At 34.2% G+C, this 16,380-nt stretch overlaps 1 protein-coding gene across 1 annotated transcript in view; it reads right to left on the reverse strand.

Annotated features, from left to right (window-relative positions):
- Positions 1 to 16,380, reverse strand: part of RYR2 (ryanodine receptor 2) — a 603,900-nt gene that overhangs the window by 54,188 nt on the left and 533,332 nt on the right. The window contains exons 83-87 of the mRNA XM_040967818.1: positions 14,326 to 14,402; positions 12,203 to 12,276; positions 2,933 to 3,013; positions 2,048 to 2,136; positions 713 to 841 (exon numbers count right to left, since the gene is read on the reverse strand). Coding sequence (XP_040823752.1) covers positions 713 to 841; positions 2,048 to 2,136; positions 2,933 to 3,013; positions 12,203 to 12,276; positions 14,326 to 14,402 — 450 coding nt within the window. The remainder of the gene's footprint in view (positions 1 to 712; positions 842 to 2,047; positions 2,137 to 2,932; positions 3,014 to 12,202; positions 12,277 to 14,325; positions 14,403 to 16,380) is intronic.

The raw sequence follows: 16,380 nt of genomic DNA on the forward strand, positions 1-16,380 counted from the left end.
CCTTTGCACAGGGTACAACAAGTAGAAAGAGTAGAAAAAATTACTGATTAAGTTGTTAGGAAATAGGAAAGTTCTGCTGGATATGGAGGTAAAGATGAGATCTTACAAAAATCTTTTAAAAACCTGAGGTTATTATCTGAAATTGAGCCTAAAAAAATGAAACAAATTAATATAAGACAGGGTGGAGAATATATTCCCCATGGCATTTAACTTCACCTAGTATACACACACAAACACAAGCGCACACACACACACACACACACACACACACACACACACACACACACACACACAAGGCACACACACAAACACACATTAGGTATCTGAGCACAGTTCTCTTATTACATTTCTATGAAACTTCCCTCACTTTGACCTAATTAAACAGTGGTTTTATGTCCCACCTTCTCTCCCTCCCTTGACTCAACTCTTTCTTAAGATATATTAACTGTTTACTAATCTACCAGAAGCTGAACATACAACATCAAGGTTTAGACGTCTAAAGAGTCATGAATATCTCATTTGACCAAATGCTACAACAATTTCATTGTGCATAAATCCGTATGAAATGCAATGTTTGATAATGGTCAACGGCAGAGAAGCTACAAAAGGGGTCGTAAAAGTTACAATTTGGATACTTGACATGCTATTCAATGCCAACAAGTTTATTCTTATTTACATTTCTTCAAACATAGAAATGCTTAAACACACATACCTGAATATACTCAGTAAGAGTGTTAAAGACTTGTTTTGCCACCTGGATAGCTTTGGAGAAATTCCGTTGCCCTTGTTCATCAATAACATCTTTCCCAGAGTAATACCAATAGAAATCACTAATTGATTCCTGGGAAACAGATATATATTACAAAGTTATCATTGAGCTTACCAGTCTTGGACTATAAACAATAAGAGTAACTTAAATAACAAATACAGAAGTAAGCAAAAATATCTCTGAAGATAATCCCATGCTAAAATTTATGCTCTTAAAAATACAATATGGCAAACTTCTCCACAGACATAAATAACCACCAGAGAAGACAAAAAGCAACATTTTCAACTTAAAAATCATTTTGTCTCTAATCACTTGACCTTTAAAAACAGAATTCATTAATTAATGTCAATTTATGCATTAGGTGGAACACAGAAAATTACACAAATCATCAGACAGTATTGTGGGGCGGGGGAGGTCACAGATCCTTTATTCCAACAAAACCACTATTTCTTCAGCGACACTGCAAAGGTGCTCCTTGCTCTTGTAGCTGTCCCTGAGAAAATTAACTGCATAATTTACAAATAACTATTATAACAAATGTCAAAAATAAGACTCTTCTTCAAGAACAAGATATCTCAAAAGTGACTTATACTGTGTGTATGAGCTCTAGTTGTTAAATACATAATATGATTTAGCTCAGAATGTAAACATTTCTGCTTTAAGACATGACAAAACCCATAAAAATTCTCAGCAATGCTGCTAGATTTAGAAGCTTTAAGTTAAAATGTGTTTTTATATACTCACAAATTGAGAAAAACAATGAGAAAGTTTGAATTTTTAGTTTCTATAACATTGTCTGGTTCCTCTATTAAGAAAGTGGAAAACATAAAAATTTAATAAAATTCTCATTATTCAGTTTGAGATGTCAAATATGTCTGTGATATCAGGCAGATTTTTAATCTAAAGTATTAAGCTGGATATTAAAATTAGTGCAAATATTAGAAGAGTTGAAAAAAACGCAACTTTGAGTTATCATATTTAATGTACAGTAACCACTGAAAAGCCTTTCTTGCTTATTCTTAAAGATATCTCAAATAAGTTTCCAGAATTTATCTATCAGCTCTAGGAACAGAATATAAAAATGTTTTACAAAATGAAACTGAATCAAAAATAGCATCAAGCTAAAAGATAAAGGAAGAACATCTCAATTTATAGGAACAAATAAAGCACAACGTAGGGTAATGGGACTGAAGTCAGAGACAGCATTCTAAAACATGTCCATTTAACAACTCTATCACATTAGCCCAATTTTTCTTATTAATATGTAAGGCAACACACCTGAACTCGCAGTAGGTAATCTACAGTAGAGATGATAATGTTGACAGTTGTATTATTACCAGTCTGAGTTCTCAGATAATTTTGAAAATCTACAGAAGATAACAAAAAGTTATTAAAGACCATCTAAAAGTTTAAAATGTGATATTATGCAGTTAAATATGCAAGCAAATGATGACTTAGTCTACAATAATATCATTAAGGCTAAAGGCAGTGTTTTACCTTTTAGTTTTAATATAAAGTAGTGCATACTTTTCATTAAAAATAGGTGACATACCTACTACAGCAATTGAACAAAAATGAATTCTTACCTGCAATGTAGCTAATACTTATTTCACTTTTTCAAACTATCTAGAGTTTTGGCATGTGAATAAATTAAAAGGATTTCAACCCTTGAGGGTACAGTAATGAAATTGCTTACTCAATACTTATTTATTCCTCAATAGCAATAATAAATCCTCAATAATAATAATTCTCCGGAGGGAAGCACCAGAGAAACAAAAATAAAATTAAATGCAGTTTCTGCCCTTACAGGCCCACCAGTTTGGTAAAGAGCAAGAAATATAAAAGGCTCATGGAAATTGATTGTAATAAATAATTCACTAACATATTACTAAGGCAGAAATGCAGTACAGAAGACAAAACAACCATAGAAAGCTATTTATTTGTATCTTCTGTTTCCTACCACCTATTGCCTCTAGCATAAACACAATTGTTAGGTATTAATGAAATGTCTATTCAAGGACTATGAAAGCAGCAAAGCAATACAGAGAATATCACAGTGCTCAAGTCATAGAGATTAATACTCAAGAACTATTGGTGGATTCAAGAGCATAATGGGAACTAATAAAGCTTTGTTAAAATTGATCAAAAACGCTCAACACAAACCTGAGTTGTGTCCCTCACAAAGTAGTTGCAAAAATCGGAAGAGGTCACAGGTGAACTCATCGTCCTGCAGAACCTTTTCGCCTGTGGGAAGTCCAAAGGGATGAACTAACACCAACAACTTTGGCCTGTGCCCTGCCTTGACTCCCACCTGCAAACAACTTGCATGTTGGTCTAGCACTGTTATAAACCCCAGTCACAAGTCATAGCCATTTTTCTATCTGAAGCTTGTTAGATCATGCGCTTGGCAGATAGATATATATTTTCTTTGTAAGAAAAGAACATTTAAACCTTAAAACTGATATTTTTCTCTGTTAACAGTAGCAGCATGGGCTTGGCAACATTTTACAAGACAACCTGGAGGTTTAAACTTTGTCTTTTTATCTCCTGCTTTTGAAGATCATATAATTTATATGATCTCTGTTGCTCTTACAAATGGTAAAGTTAGACTGGCTTTGTCCGTGGAAGTATGATTACATTATTCTATGGAAAGTATTTAATGTATCCAGAAAACAGGACTGTGATTTTTTTTATTATACTTAAATAACGGAATGATTTTTGTGAAAACGAAGTCACTAGAAAATACTTAGCAATTAATTTTAATTAATTTTCACGAGCTTGTCTATAGAAAAAAAAAAACAGAGACAAGAGTGACTGGAACATTACTTTCAGAAGAAAGGGATCTCTAGAAAAGTCTTCACTCCAAGTAACAAATCAAAACAAAGACTGGCAGCTCCTGCTGTGAGAACTGACTCTGATCAAAAGCAAAAAGGTGAAAAGGGGACATTCCTTAGTCCAGAAGTCACCCTGCATCATCAAAATCTAAAACTACACAGCAGCAATGATGCTTAATTGTATTTTTACTGAATCACAAGTCACTTTGAAAGCAAAAACACAAGGAAAGAAACAAACACGTAACGGCACCACACAAATGAAACTTGGTTTTAAAAGCATGAAGTGTCAGTGAAAAGAAAATGTGAACATTACGAGTGTCTGCTCCATTAGCTAATCTTGTTTAGCAGGGAAAATGACAAAAAAAAAAATTGACTAGTGAATGAATGTACTTATGTAAATTTAAAACTTTTTCACAGACTGGAAGTACTTGGGCCAAGAATGAAAACTATATGATGAACATGTGTTGAACTTAAAATATGAACGTTCATAGTGATAGAGAGCTGATGGACTTACCAGTCCGCAGTCTGTGACTTTCAAAGTGACAGGCTTCATATAATGGTAGGGTTAGGAAGCAAAACCATTTTGAAAACTAATATAAACATTAAAAAAAGTACATCAAATCATTTCACTCATTTCCCTGTTAGCCCACAAGATATGATAGTTGGTGATGCAACTAAAGTCACCAAATATACAAATCAGATGTGGCAGGTGCACATTGTCTCCATAAATGGTTGATAAATCCATTTCTTGGTGATAAAGCTCAAGACAAGATAGGTAAGAAAGGGAGCACAGCTTAGGCTAATAAATTCTTCATTGATGCCACTAAATGTCATTGTCATTAGTCACTTTAATCAGAAGAGCTTTTAAAAATATTTATATGAAAATATGACTTGCTGGTATTTATTGATTTTGTTCACTATGAGTCAATCTAAAATATCTTTGTTTTACAGAAAACCAAATCAATAAATCATGTATACACAGTCAATGCTCACATATCCAAGGTGCACTAAGTAGTTTTTGCTGGAAGGCAATCAAAAATGTTGACACTGAAATAAATATGCAATCTAGCTGTGCACCTAAAAAAATGTTCTGCACAAAGCACATGATTTATAACAAAATTTTTTTACTGGTTGTTGGCATGCACAGAATTTCTTGACTATAAACCCAAGAACATACAAATAATGTCACTTAGGTAAAGACACACTGCACACAGCAGAACAGAGAGCTGGACAGGAGACAGTGGGAGGCTGGCTGGGTTTCCATTTGCTACCAGGTGATGCCAAGCACAACCTGGGTGCTGCTGCTTAATGAACACATTACTATCAAATTAAAATGCTGCCATTTCCCATGCTGCAAGTTAAGTGAAACAGTAACAGAGATGGATGATGGCTTTATGTCTGCAAAAGGCACAGGATCACAGTCTGGACTGTGATATATGCAAAAGAAATTTCACTGTATGATGGAAACTAAGATTAATAATGAAATGAAGTTACAGATAGTTGAAAGTGCTCTTGCATTCTTCAGATATTACTTGTAATGACTGCATGAGGATTCAATGTAATTATAGTGAAGGGCATTTTTTTAATAAGGGACTTTTTAATAGGGATATAAACAATAAGACTAGCTAATGAATGCTAAATAACTGCATTTATATTTATTTAGATGTATTTATATCTGGATTTTCTGAAGGCCACCTTAATTCTAGGGGATCAATGTGATTTCAAAATTTGACATTTTCACTTCAAAATAACACTAGGAATAAGTTATTTATTTAAGCTAAAGGTAAGAGGGTAATTGTATATTAAGACTTTTTAAGATTTATTTTATTTTTGTTGGAAAGTCAGATACGCAGAGAGAAGAGACAGAGAGGAAGGTCATCCATCTGATGATACACTCTCCAACCAAGTGGCTGCAACAACTGAAGCTGAGCTAATCCAAAGCCAGGAGCCAGAAACTTCTTTGAGGTCCCAAGGCTTTGGACTGGCCTTGACTGCTTTTCCAGGCCACAAGCAGGGAGCTGTATAGTGAGCTGGGCTGTCAAGATTAGAACTGGTGCCCATATTTGATTCCCACAGGTGCAAGGAAAGGTCTTTCGGCTACCATGTTGGGCCTAAGTAATTGTATTTTAAAGAGTTAATAAAGTTAACACATTTTAACAGCCACCATGTTATTCACAATTAGTTTATCCAATTAATTAAAAATTTACAAATGTATGTGCTTAAATAAGACAGCCTCATGTGTCTGTGTGTGGTGTGTGAGTGCCTGGGTGTTTGTCTGTCTAGTGAAATTGTGAAATATTCATGGACATCCCTCAAAATTCTTAGCCTATTTTCCAGATGAATTTTGGTGTAATTGTTCATAATTATTAATAATTTCCAATAGTGATTAACACAAAAAAATTAATGGGATAATTTAAAGCAATAACTAGCCTGTATGTAAAATAACTAACACAGGATAGACTCCACAAAACTAATATCTCCACTGTTACAAGGTCATGTATTATACTCATAATTTAATATAAAAGTGGGACTAGTCTGAAACATAACATGAGCCAAATCAAATGAGTCCCTATCATCTGTTACTCAATGTAATTCAAAAGTATCAATTCACAGAGAAAAAAATCACTCTGCTGATCCTTATGAGACACTATTTTCCATAATGGCAAAAAAATGAAGAAATAATGGTGAAGATATGTTTAACTAGCAAGTATTTTATTACATGTTAGTAACTCATTATCAACGCTCAATTGCATAAAAATTTGACAAAACGTAATTAATGATTATAATGTGCAAAGTATTATGTCAACAATATTATCTCAGGATTTCATTTCGGCTTTTTAATAATCTTATAAATTATCAAATATAATCCCATTTGTGTGGATCAGTAAATAAAAAGCAAATTAACCAATGATTATCATATAGATATTAACTAATTAAAGACTGACTTGGACAAACTTCAGCAAAAATTAATTAAATGTTTGCATTCTTCAAGGTGCATATGAAGTGCCCAGTCTCCAATGGGAGAAGTTTGCAGTCGAATGGAAGAAACACACAGTAAAACAGGAAATGCCAGTGTCACAGACCTTTCTAAACTTCATAAAATTAACATAAGTATCTAATAAAATCTTTAACAATTATGAAAATACCTTTTTTTAAATTCATACTTGCTTTCATGAACTTTAGGATTTAAGGAAAACTATTTCTAGATGTGTGACATAGAAATTCAATTCACCATCCTTGGTTTAATTAACCTCCATCCTTACACGCCCTCCTATTCTCAGATCCCAACTTATCAAAATGAGCGCTATGTGAATACATGAAGCATGTACCAGGGATAACAGAACTACAGTGCTTTCCATTACTTAAATACAGTATTCAGGGGGAAAAATCTAGCTTTTAAATGTGATTTGCAGATTATTTTTTTTTTGTAGTTTGAGCCTCTGCCTCTCAACTCACATTTCTCTGTTGAAATCCTTATGGTCCTTCCTCCATTTAATCCATCAGTGTCCTAACAGAACTTCCTGCCTTCCCATCAAACTTCCCATTGTCCTAGCTGAGTCTTCCATCTTCCCATTTCCCATTCCATCTCTTAATCAGTGCTCCTTCAATTACTTTTCAAAATTACCAATCCAATTATAATACTCTTCCAAATAAAAAGATGAATTGGTTTAACTACAATCAAGAATATTATACCCTCAAGAATTCCCTGAAGTTTATCAGTATGTCCTGTATCATCTCAGAGCTTCCCACTACCACAAATGAATCAGTACTGGTTACATTCATAATTTTATGTCTCAATCTGTAGGAGAGCAGCATTAATCAGCAATGAGTAATTTGTTACCTATATGATAGTGCATTCCACTTGAAGCATAGCCCTTAACATTAATGTTACAAACTTTATTCCAGGTAAGGCATTTAACACGATACATAAAATTACTTAAATGGCTCTCCTTGACCTTGGAGGAAAAAGAGTGGGGGCAAAATCCTTGAAAGAGGAGTACATGTCTTTTGGGGTCTCTCATAATAATCTAATCAACTTCCAACAACCCCAACAGGTTAGTCACTGCCCTTTGCCATGTCTTAAACCTTTCCCTCTTACTGGAACATATTAGAGATATGCAAAGAGAACTTTGTTGTGATGTTACCTGCTTTCAAGCTTTATCTATACAATACTAAATCTCTGAATCATCTCCAGTACCTAAGACACCACCAGAACATAGCAACCACTTCATTTTAAATGAGTGCTTCAAAATGTAATGCACATATGTTAAGAAAGCTCTTTGCATGTCATTAGATGTCATTAGCCAACATCACAGAAGAGGTTTACTCACAGCAATGGCCAAACAATGTGAGCAGAATACTAAACTACATTTTTGAAAATATTGTGAAAACTATTGGTGAGAGACAGACAATATCAATACTAAGTGGTAAAAATAAATAAAAAGAAAAATTAGAGTATCTAATTCTTAAATATAAATTTTATTCCTTCATTTAATGTGTTACACAATGAATCCTTATTACTTTAATTTCACAGAAATTTGATGAGGTTACCATAAATATATTCATAAGGACATTAGTGCAACGTATTATCACCCACAAATGTAAATTTGGTAGTTAATATTTTGGTATAGGTTTTAAAAATCAAAACATTTCTAAGAAATCAGATCAACTTCAAATTTTCACATTACCTGTAAAATGTAAGACCACCATACAATAAACAAAAATAAAATACAGTGTCTCCTGCTATATTTCAGAAAATCTGAGATAAGGAAAACTGCATTTTCAAATTTATAATGATTTTTATAATGCAATTAAATGATTCTGATAAAAATTAAAATCTAAGGATGGGATGAAATTTTAAATATTCATATAAAGGTGTTCCTTTTGAACTTCACTATTCAACTAAACAAACACGTGAATATAAAATACACAAAAAAGGACAACAATGAGCACATCACAAATCCACCAAACATATTTGCTGAAGACTTTTTTTTGCTTTTAATTTAAATGAGAGGGCCAAACTTACAAAAATAGGGGGGGAAATTTAGTAATGACAGGTCAAGGTTAAATTATACTAAAGGCAACAGAATAAGAATGTCATAAATAGTCTGAAAATTTTATATACAAATCTTCAAAAATATATAGTTGCTAGTGGCATCTTGATATCACAAAGGGAATAACCAAGAAAAATTCAACAAATTTTGAGACTTCAACACGAACTACATGACAATAGGCTGACATTCTAGATAAAGCAAGGTACAGTAAATGACAAAAAATAACTAGCTGCAATTCTGGACAAAAAATAAAATCCTGAAAATTTTGAGAATATCAGGGGGAAAAATTTTGGATCACGGCTTCTCTGAATTAAACATGAGAGGCACGATGCTTGTATTTCCATCTTCGCCCTGTCAATTAAGCATGAGCCCTGGGCAAGCCAAGTAACAATTCTGTCTCTTGTTCCTTAGCTCTACAATGGGATCAAAACTACTCTCAATGGTTATTAATTTGTGCACACGGTATAATTTAGACTTAGGCCAATTAAGACATGGTTTCTAAATGAAGAAACATTAGATTTAGCAGATTATTTTTACTAGTGCTACCTTCAATGTTATTTGGGCCTCAATGACATTAAATATAAATCTCAGTTTTTCATTCTTTTCCATTTTCCAACAGGAATGGCCTTTTCCCAGGTAGGTACAAGCTTTTATTAACTTTTTATGGAATCTAAAAGGAAAGAATGTCCTCTTAAGCAAATTCTTAAAAAAAAAAAATACTTGGCCAAAGGAAAGTCTGTATAGTTCTGGGAAACATTACTGATAATGTTCTTATAATAGACTTCTTGATTAGGTAACAGTATATAATGAGAAAGTATGCATTTTAATCTAGACAGCTGCATTAACATAGAGGGTACTGCCAAGTGTTTCTATAAAATTAAATTAAAAAGATGTTTATTTTGATGCTAAATAATTTTGAAATCCATTCCCAGGAAATATCTGAGGAATCTCCACAAGATTCATGAAAAACATGCATTATGAAAAAGATCTTCTGACTCCAATTCTTGAATAATCCTACCTGAAAAAAATGTGCTTTAATTTAGTTTTCCATGAAAAGTGGTCTTGTATCAAGTGCTGTTCAAAAATGTCATCACTTTTTGGTTATTCCTTTAAAGGAATTCCTTTTAAGTTTGTAATGTTAAGGCCAGAATTTTAATTCTATCTGTTTGAAAAATAAATTTTTGCTCTCTCTTAACGCTCCTTGAATTCAGTATGAATACTGAAAAATTTTTAAAAGAATTATAGTTTGTGATATTTTCAAAGAAGTTAAGAAAAACCCTGTAGAAATGCCAATACTTGGTAGGCAACTGGAAGAGCACATTGAGAAATCCACTTCTGGTCATCTTTCGCTCAGTCACTGATTTCCTGTGTACCAGTAAGTGCAGCCATAAAGCCACAGTGTGTTCAAGACAGGAATGCCACAGGGGGATGAGAACACACACTCTAACAGTCATTCATTCACACCACATCACAAAGAGTAGGATCGCGAGAACATATTTTTAAAGAAAGACAACAAATATAAAAACAAAGTAATGCCTGTTGACCCTTGACAACTAGTATATTTATAACCGTACATCCTCATACAAAGGAAGAAAAAAAAATGGAGAAAAGCTAGGTATGTGATTTTTTTAATAGCAAGATGCATAATGACAGAAATGAAAGACTATTTAATAAACAAAATAATCTATAAAAGGAAAAATGCACATAAACTATTACTATAAAGTCGCTACACAAAGCTAACAAACAAAAGAGCAAATAAATAAGAGGCAGCTCATTCTTAATAATTACCACGCTCATGAGTGATGACTGAGGAAGGAAAGATAATATATTTACAGTAGTTGAAAGAAAAGGAAATAGGGAAAAAGAAAGAAATTGAGATTTTCTTTTTGTTTTGCAGTTTGTAATGAAATAAATACCAAATGTGTTCATCAATTTGGGCAAATATCATTTTTACAATGAAAAAGAATTCACAAGTTAAGCCAATCTATCTAGAAGGATCTAAATAAGTCTTAAAATGGTTAGTCTCAGTTTTTTCTTTCGGGGACTCCAAAACATTATGATCATCTATACCTGGCTGACAAAGGATAAGAGGCTGTACAAATATACATGTGTGATTGTTGTTTCTTTGTAGGACTTGCTGTCAGTGACTAAGAATGACCAACGGAATTCTGCTGAGAGATGTTGAAATATTAGGTAATAACTGTAGAAGAAAAACTTGATTTCTAATTCCAAAACAGGAAAGTTAGACTTTGGAAAGAATTCATTCACTGTTGGGTATTTCCCATCTGACCAAAGGCCAAGAAATTCCAGGAGATACAAGGGCCAGGCAAGCACTCTGTTCTGAGACTGGCAGTGACTCTGAGTTTTTTGAATGGATTGTGAGATCTACAGGCCAGAAAACCCAAGTTTATAATGATGCTAGTAACAGTTCTTAAAGGCATATAACTCAACTGAGTAACCATAACATTTATATCAAATTACTAGATCTAAACATTTGAATGTTAACTGGAAAATAAAATAATAGAAGTGCCGCTTAGTATGTGTTTTTTTTCCTATTCTTGAGAACAAAATATACATTTATAAAGAGATTAGTTAAGTATAATCTATCTCAAGAACCATAAAAGGTATATGGTTTATACATCTATGGTATATATATATCATATTTATATATATAAATAGGTGTCATAAAAGTCCCAACATTCTAAAACTAACATTTATAAGATAAAAACTAAAAACCATGCCAAACACACGCAAATAAACAAAAAGGCCTTACTAAAACTGAAGTAGTTTTAATGAAAAAAAAGAAAGAAAACACACATAAAGAACAAAACAAATTAAACTAAAAATATTTTTTAAACTTAATAAACAATTCTAAAATGAATGGGCAGCACTTGTTATTTTATTTTTAAATACATTCTATGCTACCCTTTCTAGTTAATACCCACACATCTTAGCAGACAGAAAAATTCTATAGTTTCACATTTTAGTATTTGGGGTACATGCAAATCCAGTAATCAGAATTATTTAAACATGAAACTTACTGTATCTTATTTTATTAAAAAATCTGGACTTGTAAAGATGTGCAAACAAGTGAGAGACAGAGAAGGATAACTGTTCTAAAGAACCTGCAGGGCCTGAAAGAATTACTACCCTTAGGAGACAGAATCTGGGAATCCAAATGTTTGTTTTAAAAAAGAAGTCTGTAAAAGTGACTAAGAATTCTATTTTCTTATTGCTACTTGCATGTGCTTTATTCTTTAAAAGTAATTCTCTGATAAGGAATCTTCATTCTTAATACACTTTTACCCCTTAGTAAAAACCAACTAAGGGAAAGACAATTAATAGTAGGATGGACAAAAAGCATTTAAGGACTTATGTGGAAGGTCATTTTGGGGTATGGTCCGTATGTATCAATTCCTAAATTTCCAATGAGTCAGATCATACTTCTGAAATAACCCCGTGCCTCTGCTTGAAAAGCAATTTATACTTGATTCATTTCAGTGAAGAAGAGGGATAGATGATTCTTTTAATGAAGTGATTAGTACCTGATCCTTCCTCTGTCACCATTCCAAGTCCTTCAGCCTTGTTTTGTCGTTCAAATGCATTTAGGTCAAGTACACTAAAGTAACAAGAAAACAACATTTAGAGGACTAACAGAACATCATATTTGGTCAGGAGAGCAAATGCACAAAAGAATGTCAACCAAACGTTAACAAACCCTGGAAACAAGCCCCAATTCAATGCTTACCAGCCACATTTATACAGTAACATCCTAGCACTCACACACTTCAATCCAGGGAACATATCGTGAAGTTAGCAGACACAAAATAAAAGTAATAATATTTTTGTAGGTAAAACAGTTTATCATGTTAAGTATCTGCCATGTTGTCTAAATTTAAATCATGTTAAAAAAGGAAATGATTATCACAATTTCGGAGGGGGGAGACAAAAAATTTGCTAACACTTTATAAAATGAGAACTATCCTGTTGGCTCCCAAACAAAACAGAGGGGTTTTTGTTTGTTTTTCAGTATTTGCAAGTAAGCAGAATATACTTGAATTCACCAAAATCCTCATGTAGGTACAGGGAAGACTATTTTTGTAAACAGAAGAGTATAAAGACTCAATGAAAAAGCTTACTAATTGATGTGATATCGACACTTCAATTACAGTTTGGTCTTGTCTTGTTTAGATACTGATCTTTTAAATCCTTCCATTTCAGAAGGAAGCTGTCTTTTCACGGCTGTCAGAAATACTAAGAAAAGGTCTATGTGGGAAGGTAAAATTATGTAATACAGTGTTTGAAACCAGAGAAGAGCTCTTTTTCCCTGCTTAATGTTTTCTTTTTTTGTTCTTCATTTTTCAGCTGTATAACATTACTCAAGTTATTGTAGTATATCTGCTACTAAATTTCCAAAGTATACCACTTTTTAAAAATTTTGCTACGAATAAAAAATAGTTGTAATTTTTAGCCTCTACTTTGTCATTCATACTTCTGTGCTCATTATTCTAACAGAATCTAGGCCTTTCACGGTCTATGGTATTTCTGAGAAATGTATATGGAGGCCAAGTACTGCTTTCTACAAATAACTACTCTCATTGCTTCAAAAACACACAAAAAAATGAGGTTGTTTCAAGATGTATTTGGCATTACAGGAAGCAAACTTTAGCACTAAATATTTAAATAGAAAACTGTAAGTTTGCATTCACAAATATGTAATTAAATTGTGGAATGGGTAGGTACCAGGAGTAAGTGGGTATGATTAAATGGATTTTTCATGGGTTCATAATCAGTCCCTTCCTTGAGAGTTTCTAAAAACCAGAGAGATCATTTTGTTGCATTTTTCCATCTTGTCTTTAACGAAACAACAGATTTCAAGCCCCACCAGTGGTTTGTATTGAACTTTTATATTTAAATTACAGGTTGTTAAAGAGGAAAATACATGTTTTGAGAGGAGACAAAAAAGAGAGCCCCAGAGAAAGAAAGAATATAAGCAAACTCCTATCTGTTAGTTCTCTCCCCCAAATGTCTGTAACCAGGGTAGAGCGTGAAATCAGAGGCACGAACTCAGTGCAGGTCATCCAGGTGCATAGCAGCAACCCAACTACTAGAACTGCCATACTGCCTTCCAGGGTTGTATTAGCACAACGCTGCAGTTAATGAAGTTGGGCAACAAACTGAAACCAGGAATGTTAACCTTGTGACACAGATAGACTAATGGCTAAGCCAAATTTCTGCCCCAGGAAGACTATTCTATTCTAAAAGTTTATTAACATTGAAGAAGTTGATAGTTGAGTATTTACTTATAACCTAAAGCCACCATATAGAAAAACATTTGCCACACTGTAGATCAAAAACTTAAAAAAAAAAAAAAACAGAACAACTGGAACAGATTTAGTTAAGACACCAGTTGGGGTGTCTGTAATTTATATCAGAGCTTTATTCACAGCTCCAGAACTTGACTCCAGTTGCCTGCTAATGCAGATCCTGCAAGGCAGCACTAAGGACTTAAGAGACAAGGTCCCTGCTACCATAATAGGACCTGGATTGTATTCTGGCTTCTGGTTTTGACCCCTGGCCTAGCCTGGGAGTTTGTAGGGAGGCATTTAGGTAGTTAAGCAGCAGATGGAAACCACAAAGAACCGAAACAAAGCATGCACATTCTTACCTGCATGACTGCATGAGTCCAGCCAGGCTCTGAAAGAAACCCACATCCTTTTTCTCCTTGAGGTAGTCAAGCATTTTCTACAGAAAAAAACCAGTGGCCATTAAATACACATTCATATTCATATATATACATATACTTGCTAAATGTAACAATCAAAAACACACTTTCAATTGTGAAAAAAATGATCAGAATGATACAAACAACTGATATTAATGTTATCTTTACCATAAAAGAGTAAGAAACTTGTTAAAACAGGATTTGTATAATTCTGTGTTCTGCAATACAGAAACATGGTGTGGAACAAGGGATTTGTTTCACACTCACCAACAGCACCTTAAATATTATAGAAGGACATGTGACCCTGGAAGGTCAGTGAGCAGAAGATGACAACTGATCCTATAATATCTGTATGAGAACAAATGAATGGATACCTTTTGTATAGCTGATTGGATATCATTTGTATGAGAACAATTGAGTGGCCAGCATGTGAATGAGAACACTTGGTGGAATATACAAAACAAAAGGAGTTCCAAACAAAAGTATAGAAACAGTTGATGGGTTTTGTTGATTAAGTTCAATACTTCCTCCCTTATCCCATATGATCCTCAGTTTATAAAGTCTGATGCCACTAATAAATCTGCTTTGGACCATCAGTCAGAGTCCACCCCTGTTATTATCGGCGCCGTGCACCAAGTCCATTGCTGCAGGACAGTGACAAATATCAGGAGCAAACATCAATTTTAAATCTCTTCCTGCCACTCTTCAAGTACTTGGAGATTCAGAAGCGTAGTGTAAGTAAAGCAGAGAGATCTACCTGCTGCTGACAGCTTTTCATACAAAAGTGAGTTCTAAGATTGGCATCACAATATCAGGGTTGTGACTACTATATACTAACGCTACAGTCATTAAATCAGCTGCCTATAGTCTATAAATCTAAATCAGGGTAGCAATCATTATTAAAGTATTAGAATTTTCTCTTCTGTATTCAGAACGATGTCCAGAATCTGTGTCTAAAACATTGATTAAACATAAATGTAAAACATGTTAAAGCAATGCATATCTCCCTCTTAGCATATTACATCACAGATAATGAAATAGCTTCTTCTCACTTAGTTAAAAGTCTTGGACATTTCAAATAAAAGTACAGTAGATCCCTGACTCATGATGGTTCAACTCATGCTTTTTATGGTAGTGTGAAACTGATGCAAACTTTGAATTTTGATACTTTAACAGACTGGCAATGTGCAGCTGGAAGTGGGGAAGGAGATAACCAATAACATACTGTGTACCATGTTTCTGTTAGGAGGTCCAGAAGGTTTGATGCAATATTGGTATTATATAATCATAAATGTATATATATTTATAACTTTATAACCAGTTGAGTATTGAGAATTCTTTTTGCCATTTTTTTGGAGGGGGAAATTTATTATTTTTATTGGAAAAGCAGATTTCCACAGAAAAAGAGAGACAGAGAGAACTTCTATCTGCTGGTTCACTCTCTGAAGGGCCACAATAGCCAGGGCTGAGCCCATCCAAAGCCGGGAGCCATGAGCTTCTTCCAGGTCTCCTGCACGGGAACAGGGTCCCAAAGATTTGGGCAATCCTCCATGTTTTTCCAGGCCACAAGCAGGGAGCTGGATTGAAAGTGGAGCATGCAGGATATGAACTGTCCAAATGGGAGGCTGGTGCTTGAAGGTTGAGAATTAGGTTTCTGAGCCATGGTGCCAACCCAGTATTAAGAAGTTTATCATAGGGCCCGGTATGGTGGCCTAGCGGCTAAAGTTCTCACCTTGAACGCCCCGGGATCCCATATGGGCGCCGGTTCTAATCCCGGCAGCTCCACTTCCCAACCAGCTCCCTGCTTGTGGCCTGGGAAAGCAGTCAAAGACGGCCCAAAACCTTAGGACCCTGCACCGGTGTGGGATACCCGGAAGAAGTTCCTGGATCCTGGTTCCGGATTGGCATAGCATTGGCCGTTGCGTTCACTTCGGGAATGAATCATCAGATGGAAAATCTTCCTCTCTGTCTCTCCTCCTCTCTGTATATCTGACTTTC

This window comes from Ochotona curzoniae, unplaced genomic scaffold (genome assembly GCF_017591425.1).
Source record: "Ochotona curzoniae isolate NIBS_2020 unplaced genomic scaffold, NIBS_Ocur_1.0 scaffold_4683, whole genome shotgun sequence".
Lineage (NCBI taxonomy): Eukaryota > Metazoa > Chordata > Mammalia > Lagomorpha > Ochotonidae > Ochotona > Ochotona curzoniae.